We start from the raw sequence: 17,737 nt of genomic DNA on the forward strand, positions 1-17,737 counted from the left end.
GTCTAAGATGAAACCCTAGCGTTAACCCTCCCACCCTTGAAAAACTGGGGGCTAGGGAAGGTTTAGACTTCAGCCTGTACAACACTTCTGTTATGTCTGTTCTTCAGAAAGCTGGACAGTCACACCAACGAAACTCTTGAAGATAAACTTACAAAATGTTTGAAAGATGAGTTTGTATGATGTATCCATGCAGCCTCGCTACGCTGATTGAAAGTGTGATGTCTGTGGTTCCATCCATGCTGGAAGACTTGTTATCATAGCTATGCTGAGTAATGAATGCAGCAATTATGCTCCTAGGTGAAGGTTTGGCTTGATCAAGCTGAAACTTTGCAAGCTTGTGAGTCAAATCATATCAACGCAAGGCAAACTTTACAGTTAAATTCTACTCATACTGACATGAGGTGGATGCTTTTCCGGTGTAAGTGATGACTGCTTGGTCTCACTGAACTTTTCTTCTTTATTATCTACTTGAGCGCTGTTTTGAGTTCTTGTGAAGAGGAGCTGTAATGATGGTAGCTGACTTCTCATGTAATATCTTTTACTGGTCTGATATTGCTCTACATGATGGTAACTAGGTATCATTAAATTTTTAGGCCAGAGAATGTATTGGTGTAGAAATAAAAAATTTTGCGTAATGTATTAAGGGCAGAACTGTTTGTATATCTGCACCACTTAATGTGTCCTAAATGTCAGTAAAGGAGTAGGAATTTGTCTTCAGAATTTTTTTATTTGATGTAAATCTTAGTGGTTATTATATGTGACTTTAGAGATATCTTTAGCTTTTAATGAGATAAAATTGCAGGGAATTAAGTTATCAGCAATTAAAGTGTGAAGAGCAAATATTGGTTCAGTTCAATAAGCATGAGTTAAATTTTGAGACAGACCCTTTTTTTGACCCGGTTTTCTCACACTAATCCTTTTTATTGCCCAGTGCTTCCTAGCGAGTGCTGCACTTTCATTATAAGCCTATTGTTTTGTTTTCCAATTGAAAGAAAAGACAGAGAAAAGAACTTGCTGTTGGCAAAAGCAGTTTTACTGCTTTAGAAATAAGCTTTAGAATTGCTTGAACAATAAGTTATTAGGAGAGCTTCAAAACATAATAGTTCATAATATTGAATTTTTATTTTTGGTATTTTTTTTTTAATAAATAATACTTTGGAACCATGAAAGCTACTGTTGGCAAGCCAGTCTGCACATAATTTGTAACTTTGTAAAACTAGTAATTACTTTGTGCTTAATGTCTTCAGGGTACTTTGGCAAACAAGGAGAACTAGCTGGCTTTAAAAGAGTTGATATCTATTTACTGTGAGAGGATAAAGTTATTTTTCTGCAAAGTAATTTTATTGTAGCAGTCAATTTTTTTAAGTTTATAAAAGATTATTTCAGTACCAAATTGCAGCTTTCAGAGAAGCAATACACAGTGGTATTCTGGAAAAAAAACCTCAAAAAAGTCTTGAGCAAGTTAGTACGAAAATCTTTCTTTCTCCAGTTTGGCCTCTGACTTGTGAAGCTCAGAGTGCTTTGTTGAGGATATGGAGCTATTTCAGTTATCCTGGGTCAGGGAGAAGGCTACAAAATGCACTAAATAATGTATTCCCATCCCTGTTCTCCTGGGAGTGTGGCTTCAGTCTCTGACAGTTGTGTGTTCATGATAGGAGGATGGGATACTGCAGTCTGTCCTCCATGTCTGTTGCTATAACAGCATTACTTGTCTGATCCTTTTTTAATGAGTGAAAAATGACAACTAAATGAAACTTTCATCAGATCGTGATACAACCTTTATGTGCAGACTTAAAAAATATAAATTTTATTCGTTGTTGACCACTCTAAAAGTCTGATTGTAGATAAATTATGACACTTACAGTGTGAGTTGTTCTAATTAGAATTTGTGACTCTTCTTTTTACATGTTAGCAGTTATAAGATCCTCATACTGTGAAATGGAAAATACCCTAGAGTGAAATGTTCCAGGTTTGATGTTCTCAATCTGAAGATTAGTATTTTATGTCTATCAAAATTTATGGGTTAGTTTTCTTGAGGTGATGCTAGGCAATAGCACTTCCATGTTACCTATTTCAGAAGTATAGTGGTGTTCAGATTTGTTTATAAAGCCCTGATAATTGTCATACCTCTTGTTTTACTTTGTGATGTTTGGAGCCAGTCATTGCCCAGTGGACATTGCTTGTTTATTTCTGCATCAAAGTACTTAGAAACTCATCTGTTTTACCGTTGACAATAGTGGTGATTTATTCATAGAATTAATTTGGCTTGGCAGTCTCTAAATGAGATTTATCACAATGAGAGAAGATCTTGATAAAGGAACTTGTTAAACAGAACTGTTTCATAGTGTCAGAACACAAGCTAAGCTAAGTGCTATAGTGATCAGAAGACTCTGGAAAATATGACCACGTGCAATATTGCATCCTTGCTGTTGTATGTTTTTGTCAAATAAAAAGACAGCAAGTGGAGTATATTATCTTGAGGTTGTTGTGTCACTCAGAATTGGTTTTCCAACATTTGTGCCCACCGTGATTCTAGGTCACCCAAGTGTGATGCCTGTTAACTACCTGACACTGCAGCAATTATTATGTAGTGGCATAGCATAACGTGCAGCTCTGTTGATTTCTAGTGCTTTTCTCATGTAATGATCTGCAATCAAAACTAGGCCTGTTGACATGCAGTGTGTGTTTACCTCTGTCTACACCAAAATGTAGGTCTGAGGTATGATCTGTTGAGAAAATCAGGCATGTATGTTAACATGCTCTGTGGTAAAGAACTATGGCTGTGAATAGGCAACAAGGTGTTCTTTGAGATCTATTTGCAGTCATTCCCAGTGTCTTCCAACATTTTCAGGATTGAATTTAGTTTGAGGAACAAATAATCTGTGAAACAAGAGTAGAGATTAACAGTAGGTGGTTTTGTAAATTAGCCTGATTTACCAGAGGTGCTGTGAAGGAGCAATATTCTGTTTCTCCAGCAGATGAAAGGTAGAATCGTTGAATAGTTTGGGTTAGATGGGACCTCCAAAGGTCTCTTATTCCAACCCCTCCTGCAATGAGCAGGGACATCTTCAACTAGATCAGGTTGTTCAGTGCCCAATCCAACCTAACCTTGAATGTTTCTAGGAATAGGGCATCTACCACCTCTCTGGGCAACCTGTGCCAGTGTTTCACCACCCTCAAATCTACCTTTTTTTTAGTTTAAAACCATTACCCCTTCTCCTGTCACAACAGGTGCTGCTAAAAAGTCTGTCCCTGTCTTTCTTTGTAAATCTACCTTTTTTTAGTTAAAAACCATTACCCCTTCTCCTGTCACAACAGGTGCTGCTAAAAAGTCTGTCCCTGTCTTTCTTATAAGCCCCCTTTAAGTCCTGAAAGGCCTCAAGAAGGTCTCCCCAAAGCCTTCTCTTCTCCAGGCTGAATAACCCCAACTCAGCCTTTCCTCATAGGAGAGGTGCTCCAGTTTTTGTGACCTTCTTTTGGACCCACTCCCGCAGGTCCTATGTCTTATCTGTGCTGACGGTTCCAGAGCTGGGTGCAGTACTCCAGGTGGGAGGTGCTCCAGTTTTTGTGACCCTCTTTTGGACCCACTCCCACAGGTCCTATGTCTTATCTGTGCTGATGGTTCCAGAGCTGGGTGCAGTACTCCAGGTGGGGTCACACCAGAGTGCAGTAGAAGGGCAGAATCACCTCCCTCAACCTGCTGGCCACACTTATTTTGATGCAGCCTAGGATACAGTTGGCTTTCTGGGCTGTGAGCGCACATTGATGCAGCATGTTGAGCTTCTCATCCATCAGTACCAACAAGTCCTTTGTGGCAGGGTTGCTCTCAATCCCTTCATCTCCCAGCCTGTGTTGATATTGGGAGTTGCCCTGACCCAGGTGCAGGACCCTGCACTTGGCCTTGTGGAACCTCATGGGGTTCACCTGGACCCACTTATCAGGCTTGTCCAGGTCCCTCTGGATGCCATCCCATCCCGTGGACCCACTTGTCCAGGTCCCTCTGGATGCCATCCCATCCCTCTGGTGTGTCAATCACACTGGTCAACTTGGTGTCCTCTGCAAACTTGCTGAGGGTGCCCTCGATCCCACTGTCTATGTCATTGATGAAAGATGCTTGTTTGATATTGAATCAGGGTGGTATCTTGCGAGAGGGCAAATGTGTGAAAAGGAGAATGAGGACAACCTGAAGTTGAACTAAGGAAAAAGGAAAATGAAGTAGGCAAGTAAAAATGTCCTGCTTAGGTAGCTGCTAACAGACTGCTTTAGTTACATGACGGAGGAAGGTGAAGTTCACTAGTGTTGTGAACAAACACAGGTTGTGGGTGTATCTGAGAAACTGCCATCCTCGTGTTTAAAATGGACCAAATTAGGTTCTAGGAAAAACTGCTACCTAGCAAACTGAGGAGATTTAAGCTGTAGTATACTGCTAGTGAGCTCCCTTCTCTAGAAACCTAATTTAAGATCCCAGTGCCAACTCTTACAACAATCATGTTTTCAGTACAAGATTCTAACGTTCAGCTTGCAGTGTTTAACTGTTATATACCCCCCTGTATGGAACAGTGTGTGTGTTGAAGTGAACTCTAGTTATAGAGCAGCTTACTCACACTTTCATAATTCAAAAGTGGTACCAAAATGACACTTTGGTTTTGATTCAGTAACTGTTGGTATATTCAAAAGAAAAAAATCAAAACCCTTACAAATACAAATGGCGATTTGGTTTTGGTTCAGTAACTGTTGGTATATTTAAAAGAAAAAAAATCAAAACCCTTACAAATACAAATGAGCCTGCGTTATTCCAAGGAGGACTTCAGGAGTCTGTATAATATTAGATATCTACAGGTTTTTAATTCCTTTCCCTGCCTACTCAGTCTGGAGGTATGAAAGAGTCTGCCTTGCGTACCTTCCAATTCATTCAGTGACACGGTGCTGAAGCATTCCTTACTGTCTTTTGACGCCTCCCTGGCAATATGTCTGGTATGTAAGAACTTCAGCTTATAGTAGCTTGTTCCTTCCCACTGGTCAAACCTCTGCTTGTAAAAAGGGGTTGGTTTGTTTCCTGATGCATTTTCAACTCAACTGGCTGATTATTCTTGTACATATTCTTACCTAAATTAAAAAGTGTGAGCTCCCTAGACAATTCATCACCCAACATGAGCCTGCATTATTCCAAGGAGGACTTCAGGAGTCTGTATAATATTAGATATCTACAGGTTTTTAATTCCTTTCCCTGCCTACTCAGTCTGGAGGTATGAAAGAGTCTGCCTTGCGTACCTTCCAATTCATTCAGTGACACGGTGCTGAAGCATTCCTTACTGTCTTTTGACGCCTTCCTGGCAATATGTCTGGTATGTAAGAACTTCAGCTTATAGTAGCTTGTTCCTTCCCACTGGTCAAACCTCTGCTTGTAAAAAGGGGTTGGTTTGTTTCCTGATGCATTTTCAACTCAACTGGCTGATTATTCTTGTACATATTCTTACCTAAATTAAAAAGTGTGAGCTCCCTAGACAATTCATCACCCAACATTGTGTTGGTAGAGGACACCTTTAACACGCATCTTCTCTTGAAGTTTTTTTGCAAGGTTGAGTGTCAGTGTGACCCGTTCATAGTCTATAGGCAAACTCTTAAGTGTTTTCTTCACAAACAATTACCACTCTATGGATTATAGCCTTTATCCAGAAGGCATTCTTTCTTTGGTTTAGTATCGGAAGCATGGTGTTCTGTGAGAAGTGTGTGCTCAAATGGTATTGCTTTAAAACCATAAGAAGTCAAATTTGAATGGTTTGAAAGATGTCCAACTTACTGATCAAAACCAGCTTTGCACACATGTCCACCCCCGGAATTGTCTTTCAAATAAATTAGAAGCTTTTTTGGTGGGAACTTTGGATTGTATTAGTTGTTTCTAAGGAGTCCAAATGTGTGCAGATATTTTTCACTTGTTCAGGACATTGTGGAGGAAGAAGAGGAACATATTTGTTCGTTTTGGGGCTGGAATTTCTGCTGCAATAATAAAATCCATGAAGAAATCTCACACATCTGTATTGAGTACTATTTTAACAAGCAATAAAACCCCCACCTTTTTCTTTTGTGCCAGAAGTTGCCCCGAATGGTGGAAAAAATGCCAGATATGGCAATGTACACAAGACCAGCTACAGCAGTGTCACAGTCCTGAAATAGTTTACATTTTTTATTAATATATCGTCATTGCAAACACTTAAAATCTTAAAATGTTTGTGCTATCCTATCAGCATTTTAAAGAATATTCTACATTAGCCTGCATAAACAAATAAACTGCAATCAATTAACTGTAGTCAAGAGCAGCAGTGCAAACAAAGCACAGAGGAAATAAAGTGCAGTTAGTGCCTCAGTCTTTCTGATCTGAGTAGTTAAATTGATGGACAGTTTTTTGATATAATTGTGCTATATCTTTGTTCTGTTTCTAGTTACACCATTATCCTCCCTCAGAAATCCCTCAAACATGTTTTCTCTTTCCTTTTTAAAAAATTTAAACTGCATGGGAGCAGAGAGAGTAAATTATTTAAAACTATTCTGTGTCTCTGCACTTGTCTGAGTCAGCAGAATACATCTAGGTCATATGTTCCCAAACAGCTCTGGTGCAGAATATCGCTTTTCTTTCTGTGGGGACTAAGTAGGCTCATTAAGGTACAGTCATCTTGCCTTTATTCCTCTTCTTTATGCCCTCACAAAGCTTGGGTGAAAGACGTCTGAAAATTACTATAATTCTTTTTATTAAATCCAGATAAGCTTCCTCCGAGCTGACCTGTTCTTCCATTATCATTGCACAGTCAATTGAGAGATAGAGGGAATGCTTTGTCTCTTAGCTACAAGAAGTAGTGGTAGACTGAATAGTTCTCTAATGCATGCAATTATGAGCTGAGCAAACCCTGCCTCTGCTTGTTTATTCCTTCCCTGTCTAGGATGGCTGCAGCTCCCCCAAGTTACTGCTTTGTAGCCTTTCCCCCATGTTCTAAAGATGGGCTGGTGGTGTTTGGCAAGAACTCTGCACGGCCCAGGGATGAAGTACAGGAGGTGGTCTACTTTGCTGCCGCAACTCATGATCCAGGAAGCAAAGTTGAGGTAAGGATGAATTGTTACCTTCAAACTATGAGAAATTACTATTATTGGAAAAAAATAGATGTTGTCTTGTGTTTGTGTCAGATTACGGAGTTCTTGTTCTCTTCACTGAAACCTCTTGAGTGGAGAGGAGACAAGATTTTTGTCCTGAGAGTGAAACTGAAAATGTAACTTTTTTGTTTAGTTGAGGAAAAATCTATGGTCTCTACTATCTCCAGCAGAAAGGCTGAACTGTTCACATCTCAGATTCCTGCACTGTGTAACTTATCACTTGCCTTTTCCTTTTAGGGGAAAAATAACTGGATCTAGAAGGAAATTTTCAAAGTTTGTCACTTGCCATATAAATTGTTTTCATTCATGTGGTGTTTTGACAGTTGTAATGGGGCCTGACTACTCTAAGCACATTGTAAAACTGGTAGCCAGAAATCTCTATCTCAAGGAACTTGTGCTCTAATAAGGGAATGTGAAAGAAGGAAAATAAAAGCATAAACTTTGTAAGACAAACATAACTTTTATACATGCAGCCTGATCTGCACTGTCAGGAGTCCACACGTTCTTGCTCTGGTTGGCAACTGGGAAAGCATGAGCTGTGAGGTTCCCTGCGTTCAGCTTCCTCCTGTCCCTGTGGCTGTGCAGAAGGCTGAGGACACCAGGTGTCCTGCACCAGGCTGGTGTCTCTCATTCCTATGGATCCTTTATGGATGTAATTGTCGCTTCCCCAGAAGAGATCCTAAGGCCAGTGCCAGTTTTAATTCTGTCTTTCAAGTGGGACAGTTTCCAAATTTCAGAAGATTTGGTGCTGTTCTTTCTAACAGTTAATGTTCTCTTGATTCCTGTTGCTACCAGCATCTAGTACAACTCATGCGTTATTAAATGGTTTAATCTTGGATGTAAAGAAGTCCTCTCCCCCTGTCCAAAAGCACTAACTGCTGTTAATTGCAGTGTGGTATCGGTAGACCTGGGCTAATATACAGAACACAAGTGTGACAATAAGACAAGAATAAGACTTCAGAGAATTTTTTTAAAGCTTCTCTTCATAGAACTGCAAATGAAAAAAAAGTTCTCTAATTGTGGAAGAACTTCCAGAAAGCTGCTCTGGAGTGTTTGTGTCCTTAAAGAAGAATACTTGTAAAGAATATAATGTTAGAGTACTTAATTCTTTTGGTCTCTTTGCCCCATATCTTATTGTTTGATGATATTGTAATAATTTGCCAAAAAAGGTATAATTAAGCCATATAGAATCTGTTATCATACCTCCCCCACCCCATGATTAAACAGTTTAATGCACTTTATAGAATTCAGTCATAAACTGGACTCTCTTTACAGTCCTTTTGGAAGCAGAGAGTGCAACCCCTTTGCCTAGTACACTGCAGTTTGGAGGTTGATTCTGCTAACCAGTATCTGCAAGCCTTACCCTTAAATGTTGATTCTTATTTTTTTTTTTTAAATGAAGGTAAAGTTTGTTGCAATGTGGTGAAGATGTGCTTTTAGACAAGGGACTGGAGTGGGCTAATGCCTTTTTTTTTTTTTTTTTTTTAAATAGGAGCTTAAGCCCTGTGGGTACTTTGGCCTCTACTAGAATATGCTACTACATAATTCTTCATTAACTAGCCTGAGGTTTTGCAATTACAGTGGTGTACAGAAACATACAGGTTCCAAATATTTACTGAAATTCTTCCTGTTTCCTCCCAGCAGAGAATAAAAACAACTTCAGTTGCTCTGGGAGTAGTGCAAGCAATTGCTTATCAGTGCATCTTCATCACACTCAGCACTAAATATTGTTGTCTTTTTCTTCCTCATAGGTATGTTGACTAGAGTAAGCTGGTTAAAACAAGATACTGATTTTAATTGGTTTTTTGGGTCTTAATGGTGTCTCGTAGCTTTGCACAGTCCTTTAAATGTTGTCCTTTGAACAGACCTAAGCATAGATTTGGTTGTTAGTTTTTCTTTAAAGTTCAAGGGTTTTTTCCGCCCTCGGAGAGACTGTGTTCAATCAAACAAGTCTAGGAAATATCAATGTTGTAGAGTAGTTCTTTTTAGAACTAACACTTTCTCTGTTGGTTTTTTTTTTTTAATTTTCTTTTAAAACTGGCCACTTCAAAGGTCTTTTTAAAAAAGTATAATAATAATTCCCTTTGCTGTAGGAGTTGTGAAAGATTGACTGAATCAATAAAAGCCCCAATCCAAGTTTTAAGCTGCTAGATTTGCTTCTAGATTTTGCTGTTTTAAGAACTTAAGGACACTAGTGAATAAGAAGATTGCATTTTCAAACATTCTAACTCTTTGTGATAGCTCTTCAGTTTTTGCTAATTAGGTGAAATGTATGTATTTATCCTATTGTAGGGATGTGTCTAAGACTACTCCTCTTAAATACATACTTTCCTATAGGCACAGCTTGTGCAAAACATTTTAATTCCTTGAGTTCTGTTAGTGGTACCTCTAAAAGTTAAGAAAAGCTTTAGGGAAGGGCTTGAATTCAGCTACTTCATGTAAGTAGCAGGCATGCAACACTATATCCACCTTTTAGGCGAACTTATTGAGTTGTCAGAAGTAATTAGCTAATAGGGGGTGTGGAGAGGAATGTTGAAGCTTCTAGATATAGCCTTTGACATATTCAGAATTATTACTTTGTTCTTTAAAACCCATGAAAATTGCCAATAGTTCAGTTATCATTGGGTGGGACTTTTTTTCTACAGCTTTCTTTCCCTTGTGTTTTATAAAACTAACTGAACAGGTCTGAGAAAATTAAATGTATGATATTTTGCAAATGGAAAAATGTTGTTGACCAGTTTCCTGCTACTGTTTTTATAAGTCAGTAACCCTTTGTGCCTCTCTTTAAATTTTCTCTCTTATTCATGCCAGTGTTGGGGTTTTTTGTTGTTTTTTTTCCCCCACCAAGTAAACAGCTTTTCTCTCCATTCCATATTGTACCTTTGCACTGGTTTCTTATGTTAGATAGATGATCCTTTACCTTCACTGGGCAACGATGGTGGACTTGCTATACGTTATATTATTTTCTTTGCAGGTAACGTAATATGATATGTGTCAAATTTTGATTACCTCTCTGTGACTGTCACCGACATTCTGAACTTGTGTTAAAAGGTGGTTTTCAACACACTAACAACACGAGTTGTTTTATAAGACTCTCTAAGGAGGTCTGTATCCTATTTATGTTCTGTGCTGCTCATGTTTGCAAATGTGGTAACGCGTAATGTAACCAAAAATGGCACAGTAGCTCAGCCAGAGTATTGCCATAAAGAAACTGGGCAGGCAGTGCTGTATAGCTGTCAGCTGGTTTGTGGCAGAGCCTTGAGCAAGGGAATTCAGTGAATACTGCAAGTCATTCTAAGCTTGATCTTTGTGGCTCAATCTATCAGACAAGTAACCCTGTAGCTAACTCATCAACATAATTCCTTCCCTCCATGTCAGCCGGTTCCCAAGACCCTGAACAATGGGGCTTTTCATAAAGGTCTGTTCTCTGTGTGTGCATGACAACTTTCTCAAAAGTTTGTTCTTGTCTTGCATTGTAACTTTGCAGTGGCAGATGCTGCTCAGCACTTTTCCTTGTTGCAGTAGTCAGTCTAGTAAACTCATGCATACAGGTGAAATATTGCTCGCCTTCAGCATAAATAGGGTTATTTTTTGAATTCTCTACTAAAAGTGTGTCCTTTTTTTCCCCGGACGTGGAATTTTTCATGTGTTAGTGAAAATTCGTATTGCATGAGTTTTAAGATGGAAGCCCCTCTGTCTTTCTTTTTTTCCCCAGACGTGGATTTTAAGAATTTTTCACGTGTTAGTGAAAATTCATCTTGTATGAGTTTTAAGATGGAAGCCCCTCTGTCTTATTTTTAAGGCAGATTTTACAGATTAGATTTCTTTTTTTTTTTTTTCTTGCAACCTACTGCTTGTTGTGGTTTTCTTTCTCCTGAAGAAGTCTCGGGCAGATGACTTTTTGTTAGCTGAATTTGCCGGGTGGATTTTTTTTTTTTTTTAAGATCAACCTTCCTTTCTGCTAATTTGACCTTTTATTTGAAAATTGTCATGGTTGCTTGCTTCAATATAGAGCTGTGGAAGCTCTTTTATCTTAATAGCATGCAATTTTTTGTGGAGGAAGGGAAAATAGAAATGGATGGCCACAACAAAGTCTATCAAATTGTGGAATATGCAATTTTTTTCTAATATGTTGGTATTAAACACTCTTCTGGGCTTAAAGCCAGCCCTCTGTGGGGTAGGAGGAATTTTGTGTTTTCTAAAACTTGATGGCAGAGTTGTGCCTTAGTTGTGTTTTTGCTTTCTCTCTTTTTTAAAATAAAAACATACATTATTTTTTTAAAAGGATACCATCCTACCTCCCCTTGATCTGAGTTTTCAGAGGAGCAGTAAGATTTTTTTGCTTTGCATTGGTCTGAGCACTGCAGACATAGCTCGCTTGAAGCTGTGGGGTTTCTGTCTGGTGTTGCAAGATAGATATAAAGCTTGGAAAGTAGACTTTGACTGTATTAAAGTTGGCTTCTTATTACCTGGAGGTGTCTTAATTCTGGTATTTGTAATGTAATCACTAGGCATTATGCCAGCGCTGTGGTTTAGCCCTGCTATACTTTAATTCCCTCTTATAGCAGCTGTTTGGGTTATTTGCATCATATCCGGGGGTAAGATATCCAGAATCTGGTAACAGAAACCAAGCAGCATCTGAATCTACTGAGAGTTTGCTCTTTGCGAACTCTGCAGATTAGCTTGACAGAGCCACACTTACAGTCATGTTACTGCAGCTGTGAGCTTGAACCTGGGCATCCCCTCTATGATACCTCCATAGGTGAGGGTTGGTTGGCAGGAAACTGTGATGAAACACAGCAGTGTTTGTGCCTGTGATGAAACTTTTCATTTACTCTATGTAGATTGAAAATGTTGTAGTCTAAAAGCTTACAGTTCAGCAATAGTTTAGGAAGCTGCCTCTCAGCTGAGACCTGATAACTGGGTATGCGAGCAGCCTGTCTCATGGCACGCACAGTCAGACAGCTTACCTCAAGCCACCTTGTTTAAGCTAACCTCTAGACTTCACACAGAGACAGAGGAGAGGCACTGTGCAGTCAGACAGCAACTAATAAAAGAGAGAAAGTGGTTGCTGCCTTCAGCAGAGTCTGTTGCTTGGCTAATGTGAGCTTTTTCTCTCTTCTGCTCCATTGCAGTCCACTGGCCTTTAATGTGCTTGACTTTGCTTTGTAACACAATGCACGAGGCAGCAGCAGTGCAGAGGTAGAAGCCATAATCTCTTGTGTGTTTCTGCCCTCTCAAAGCCTATGTTTTAACTGTAGGAGTGCTGCTTCTTTGCTCCCTTCTGCCACCAAAGCAAAATTGGTTAGTTTGAATTATTTTTTTTAAATCTCTTTAATTTTTTTTATTGGAACAGAGAGGAAGAGGAGGGAGAGTGCTGGAATTGTATGGGGCAAAAAACTGCCAACTATGCCATCTTGACTCAAACTGCTTACCTGTGGTAAAACAGATGTGTGAGCAGGTATTTCAAAGTGGCCAAGAAAAGAAATCAGTCCTAGGGTATCTGTGAGTTCAGAGGATGTCTCTGTGATGGGCTTTTTGTGACTTCTTTGAAATCTGTTTCTCACAGTTTAAAAAAATTAAATTAATAAGCTTCATCCATATTTCAGGTTTAGTTTTGCTTGTCTCCCAGGAGACTGCTAGATTTGTAACTTAAAAAACATGAGGTGAATTCTTGACTGCTAAATCAACTCTGACATATAGTATCTCCACAGAGTGTTCTCAGCCTTGGGTGCCTTGCTGCACTTTGTGATATTTTATTTGTTTAAAGACTTTTGTATTTAATTTTGGTAAGCACATCCTCATTCTGTGGCTCACATGCCTGGGGCTCCTTGGTGGCTTGATAGAGTCTGGCCTTGGCAGAGGGTGTGCAGTTCTGCTTTTTGACAGGGGAACTGTTCTGCTTTTTCTAGCTTCTCTAATTCTTTCCTAGAATAAGATCTATCTTCCTTTGTCTTCAAGAGAAATTACACTCCTAGCAGTCAGAGGCACACAGATTCAAATTTTACAGATTTTGGTTGAAATGAATAGAAAGAGCTAGGAAAAATACACAGATGCAGAAGCTTATGTAAAGTGTACTAGGGCCTTCATAAAAAGGGAAAAAACTGTTCTTAATATGAAGAAGCAATATAGAGCTGTGGAAGCTCTTTTATCTTAATAGCATGCAATTTTTTGTGGAGGAAGGGAAAATAGAAATGGATGGCCACAACAAAGTCTATCAAATTGTGGAATATGGACTTTTTTTCTAATATGTTGGTATTAAACACTCTTCTGGGCTTAAAGCCAGCCCTCTGTAGGGTAGGAGGAATTTTGTGTTTTCTAAAACTTGATGGCAGAGTTGTGCCTTAGTTGTGTTTTTGCTTTCTCTCTTTTTTAAAATAAAAACATACATTATTTTTTTAAAAGGATACCATCCTACCTCCCCTTGATCTGAGTTTTCAGAGGAGCAGTAAGATTTTTTTGCTTTGCATTGGTCTGAGCACTGCAGACATTCGCCTGAAGCTGTGGGGTTTCTGTCTGGTGTTGCAAGATAGATATAAAGCTTGGAAAGTAGACTTTGACTGTATTAAAGTTGGCTTCTTATTACCTGGAGGTGTCTTAATTCTGGTATTTGTAATGTTATCACTAGGCATTATGCCAGCGCTGTGGTTTAGCCCTGCTATACTTTAATTCCCTCTTATAGCAGCTGTTTGGGTTATTTGCATCATATCCGGGGGTAAGATATCCAGAATCTGGTAACAGAAACCAAGCAGCATCTGAATCTACTGAGAGTTTGCTCTTTGCGAACTCTGCAGATTAGCTTGACAGAGCCACACTTACAGTCATGTTACCGCAGCTGTGAGCTTGAACATGGGTACCCCCTCTATGATACCTCCATAGGTGAGTGTTGATTGGCAGGAAACTGTGACGAAACACAGCAGTGTTTGTGCCTGTGATGAAACTTTTCATTTACTCTATGTAGATTGAAAATGTTGTAGTCTAAAAGCTTACAGTTCAGCAATAGTTTAGGAAGCTGCCTCTCAACTGAGACCTGATAACTGGGTATGCGAGCAGCCTGTCTCATGGCACGCACAGTCAGACAGCTTACCTCAAGCCACCTTGTTTAAGCTAACCTCTAGACTTCACACAGAGATAGAGGAGAGGCACTGTGCAGTCAGACAGCAACTAATAAAAGAGAGAAAGTGGTTGCTGCCTTCAGCAGAGTCTGTTGCTTGGCTAATGTGAGCTTTTTCTCTCTTCTGCTCCATTGCAGTCCACTGGCCTTTAATGTGCTTGACTTTGCTTTGTAACACAATGCACGAGGCAGCAGCAGTGCAGAGGTAGAAGCCATAATCTCTTGTGTGTTTCTGCCCTCTCAAAGCCTATGTTTTAACTGTAGGAGTGCTGCTTCTTTGCTCCCTTCTGCTACCAGAGCAAAATTGGTTAGTTTGAATAATTTTTTTTTTTTAAAATCTTTTTAATTTTTTTATTGGAACAGAGAGGAAGAGGAGGGAGAGTGCTGGAATTGTATAGGGCAAAAAACTGCCAACTATCCCATCTTGACTCAAACTGCTTACCTGTGGTAAAACAGATGTGTGAGCAGGTATTTCAAAGTGGCCAAGAAAAGAAATCAGTCCTAGGGTATCTGTGAGTTCAGAGGATATCTCTGTGATGGGCTTTTTGTGACTTCTTTGAAATCTGTTTCTCACAGTTTAAAAAAATTAAATTAATAAGCTTCATCCATATTTCAGATTTAGTTTTGCTCGTCTCTCAGGAGACTGCTAAATTTGTAACTTAAAAAACATGAGGTGAATTCTTGACTGCTAAATAAACTCTGACATATAGTATCTCCACAGAGTGTTCTCAGCCTTGGGTGCCTTGCTGCACTTTGTGATATTTTATTTGTTTAAAGACTTTTGTATTTAATTTTGGTAAGCACATCTTCATTCTGTGGCTCACATGCCTGGGGCTCCTTGGTGGCTTGATAGAGTCTGGCCTTGGCAGAGGGTGTGCAGTTCTGCTTTTTGACAGGGGAACTGTTCTGCTTTTTCTAGCTTCTCTAATTCTTTCCTAGAATAAGATCTATCTTCCTTTGTCTTCAAGAGAAATTACACTCCTAGCAGTCAGAGGCACACAGATTCAAATTTTACAGATTTTGGTTGAAATGAATAGAAACAGCTAGGAAAAATACACAGATGCAGAAGCTTATGTAAAGTGTACTAGGGCCTTCATAAAAAGGGAAAAAACTGTTCTTAATATGAAGAAGGAAGAGGCACTCTACTGTGGCGGAAATTGGTTCTGTTCTGTATTTGTACACTTAATAAATGCTGCTGGTGTTTCTGTCTGGCTACAACATGAAGATACAAGCACTAGCATAGCATGTGTTTTTGAAAGCCAGCTGCCTGAAGATTCATCCTGCTACTGTTCACCGTTCTGCTTTGACTATGTGTCTGCTAGAACTAAGGCTGAGTACTTGAGATGTACCTGGGCTAGATTTATCCTCGTGTACAGCTCTCCCCTCTGCTGTGGCACAACTAGTTCTGCTGCTAGTAGAAGATGTCATCGCTGTGCTTAATGGGTTTTGTGAAGTCATCCAGGTGTCTTCCACTCCATGCTTAGGGCATAAGGAGGCAGTGGTAACAGCATCAGCTAGCCACATTTTCTGGATTGTGTGCTTCTGCTTGCATATTTCTCTTTTCAGAGATTGGTTATTCCCACTCCTTTGAGCATTTGTTCCTGTAAATAAGCAGCAAACAAATCTTCTGTAAAACACATTCTATTAGGCACATCCACAGGAGATGGTCTGCAGGGCTTTTTTGAACAACCGTGTTCTCCCTTTCCAGTCCTCCACTTCACCATGATGGGAGGGCCTAGGTAGCCCATGTCACCCGTGGAATCACCTTTCTAGACAGTTCCAACTAGGCTGTCAGTCTTGATGGCCACAAAGACAGCACACTGCGAGACTGCCTCACATTTTTGCCATCCCTCTTTTGGAAGGGCTTAATAGCAGCCATGGTGCAACTTCTTGAGTTACTGCAATAGTACAGATATTTTGCCTACTTCCAAATAAGTGCTATGGTACAGCAGTGCTTGAAGTAATTAAGCGAAGAGTTAATGCCAAGTTAGAGCCTGTATCTGATGAGGGGGTGGTGTTGGGGAATCTCTTCTGTAATCTAGAATCTTATGGCCCTTCTTTGTAGACAATTCTTTTCTAAAGCATTCCCTGACTATTGCCTTTGTTATCCAGGGCCAAAGCCTATGTGATTTCATTGATGTTTCATAATGACCTGACTGACAGTGCTAGGAATCAGGCTTCTGCAGCCTGAGTACAGTAGAGGCTGCACAATAGTTTCTTTTCATTAATGAAAAAAGAAATCTCTTGTCCTTATGACAGTCATGTCTGGTTTTGGAATACCTCCAACATATCTGCATGCCCTAGCTAGGGTGGGAGGTACATTTGTGCCTTGTACTATACTTAGAACTGCCTTGATAAGATTCTTTTCTTGATACTGAAGTAAAATAAAAGAAACATCATTAGTTTCCAGCCTGCTTAATTCTCTTTAAAGTTGTTGGCTGCATCTCTTGTGTGTGAAGTCTCTGTTCTTTACTTTTATATTTCCCAGTGGGAATTTACTGTCACAGGGCATGGTGCCAGTTATGCTGCTTTCAGGGCTGGAGTTCTAGCAAATCAATGGAGCCTGACACCACTCATGCACAGCCTTTGCCACCAAATGTGTCAGTATTCTTCTGTTTTTAGCATTCATACTCAAAGAAGAATGTTAGTGTTAGAAAATGCTGAGGCCGGATGCTTCAGGAATTTTAAAGACAGAGTGGGTAGCAAGCAGAATCACAGTAGTACCTTCTGTCTATTTTATTTGTCATTGCCTAGTTTGGCACGGTTCTCAGTAGAACAGGCTGCTTTGCTGTTGTGCTGGAGGGATTTGCCAGATCAGTGGGGTGCTGGAGAGGGGACAGGGAGGTTATGGTTTGTGCTTGGTTTTGAAATCTTGTCATCATCTGAACTCCCATTTCTAGAGATCTCATGGCCAATGAGGTTTTTTGGTGGATAGTGTTGTCTTTCTCCCGCTATTTCCTTCTGTGTCTGGGCTGTTACAAGCGTATGTTCTGATTTCTGTGGATGTTATGTTTTGGACCAGACTGGCCACAAAGAGGTAGTGATAGTTTGCTGAGTTGCAAATCCAGTGACTGCCTTTAGTTGAACGACCTTTACGATTGATGTGTTAAAGCTGCAGCTGGATAACCAAGTCCTCTGTTTCCTGAATGAAGATATTCTTTTATCTGGAAACAATTTGTCTGACATTACTGTAAGGGTAGTGGTGGAGTTATGAAGAGTGAGAGGTTTATGTTTAAAATTAATAATCTATTGTCACATCTGGACTCTAGTTTTTTGAGATGCTCATACCTATTATTAATAAATATGAACAAAATGCCTGCCTTAATACATCAGTCCTATTGAGTGCCTACTTTCCTGCTTACTGGAGTAAATAATTCTAATGGGAAGGTAAAAATCTCATCAAGCCTTTTTCATCATTGTCAGTAACCATGGTAAAGGATTGCTGAACAGGAATCAAGTCGATGGTAGTTTTACAAGGCC

At 39.6% G+C, this 17,737-nt stretch overlaps 1 protein-coding gene across 1 annotated transcript in view; it reads left to right on the forward strand.

Annotated features, from left to right (window-relative positions):
* Positions 1–17,737, forward strand: part of SCRN1 (secernin 1) — a 48,608-nt gene that overhangs the window by 9,845 nt on the left and 21,026 nt on the right. The window contains exon 2 of the mRNA XM_014937874.1: positions 6,936–7,095. Within this exon, the coding sequence (XP_014793360.1) occupies positions 6,937–7,095 (159 nt within the window). The 5' untranslated portion in view covers position 6,936. The remainder of the gene's footprint in view (positions 1–6,935; positions 7,096–17,737) is intronic.

Source organism: Calidris pugnax, unplaced genomic scaffold (assembly GCF_001431845.1).
Source record: "Calidris pugnax isolate Ruff unplaced genomic scaffold, ASM143184v1 scaffold11, whole genome shotgun sequence".
NCBI classification, from domain to species: Eukaryota; Metazoa; Chordata; class Aves; order Charadriiformes; family Scolopacidae; genus Calidris; species Calidris pugnax.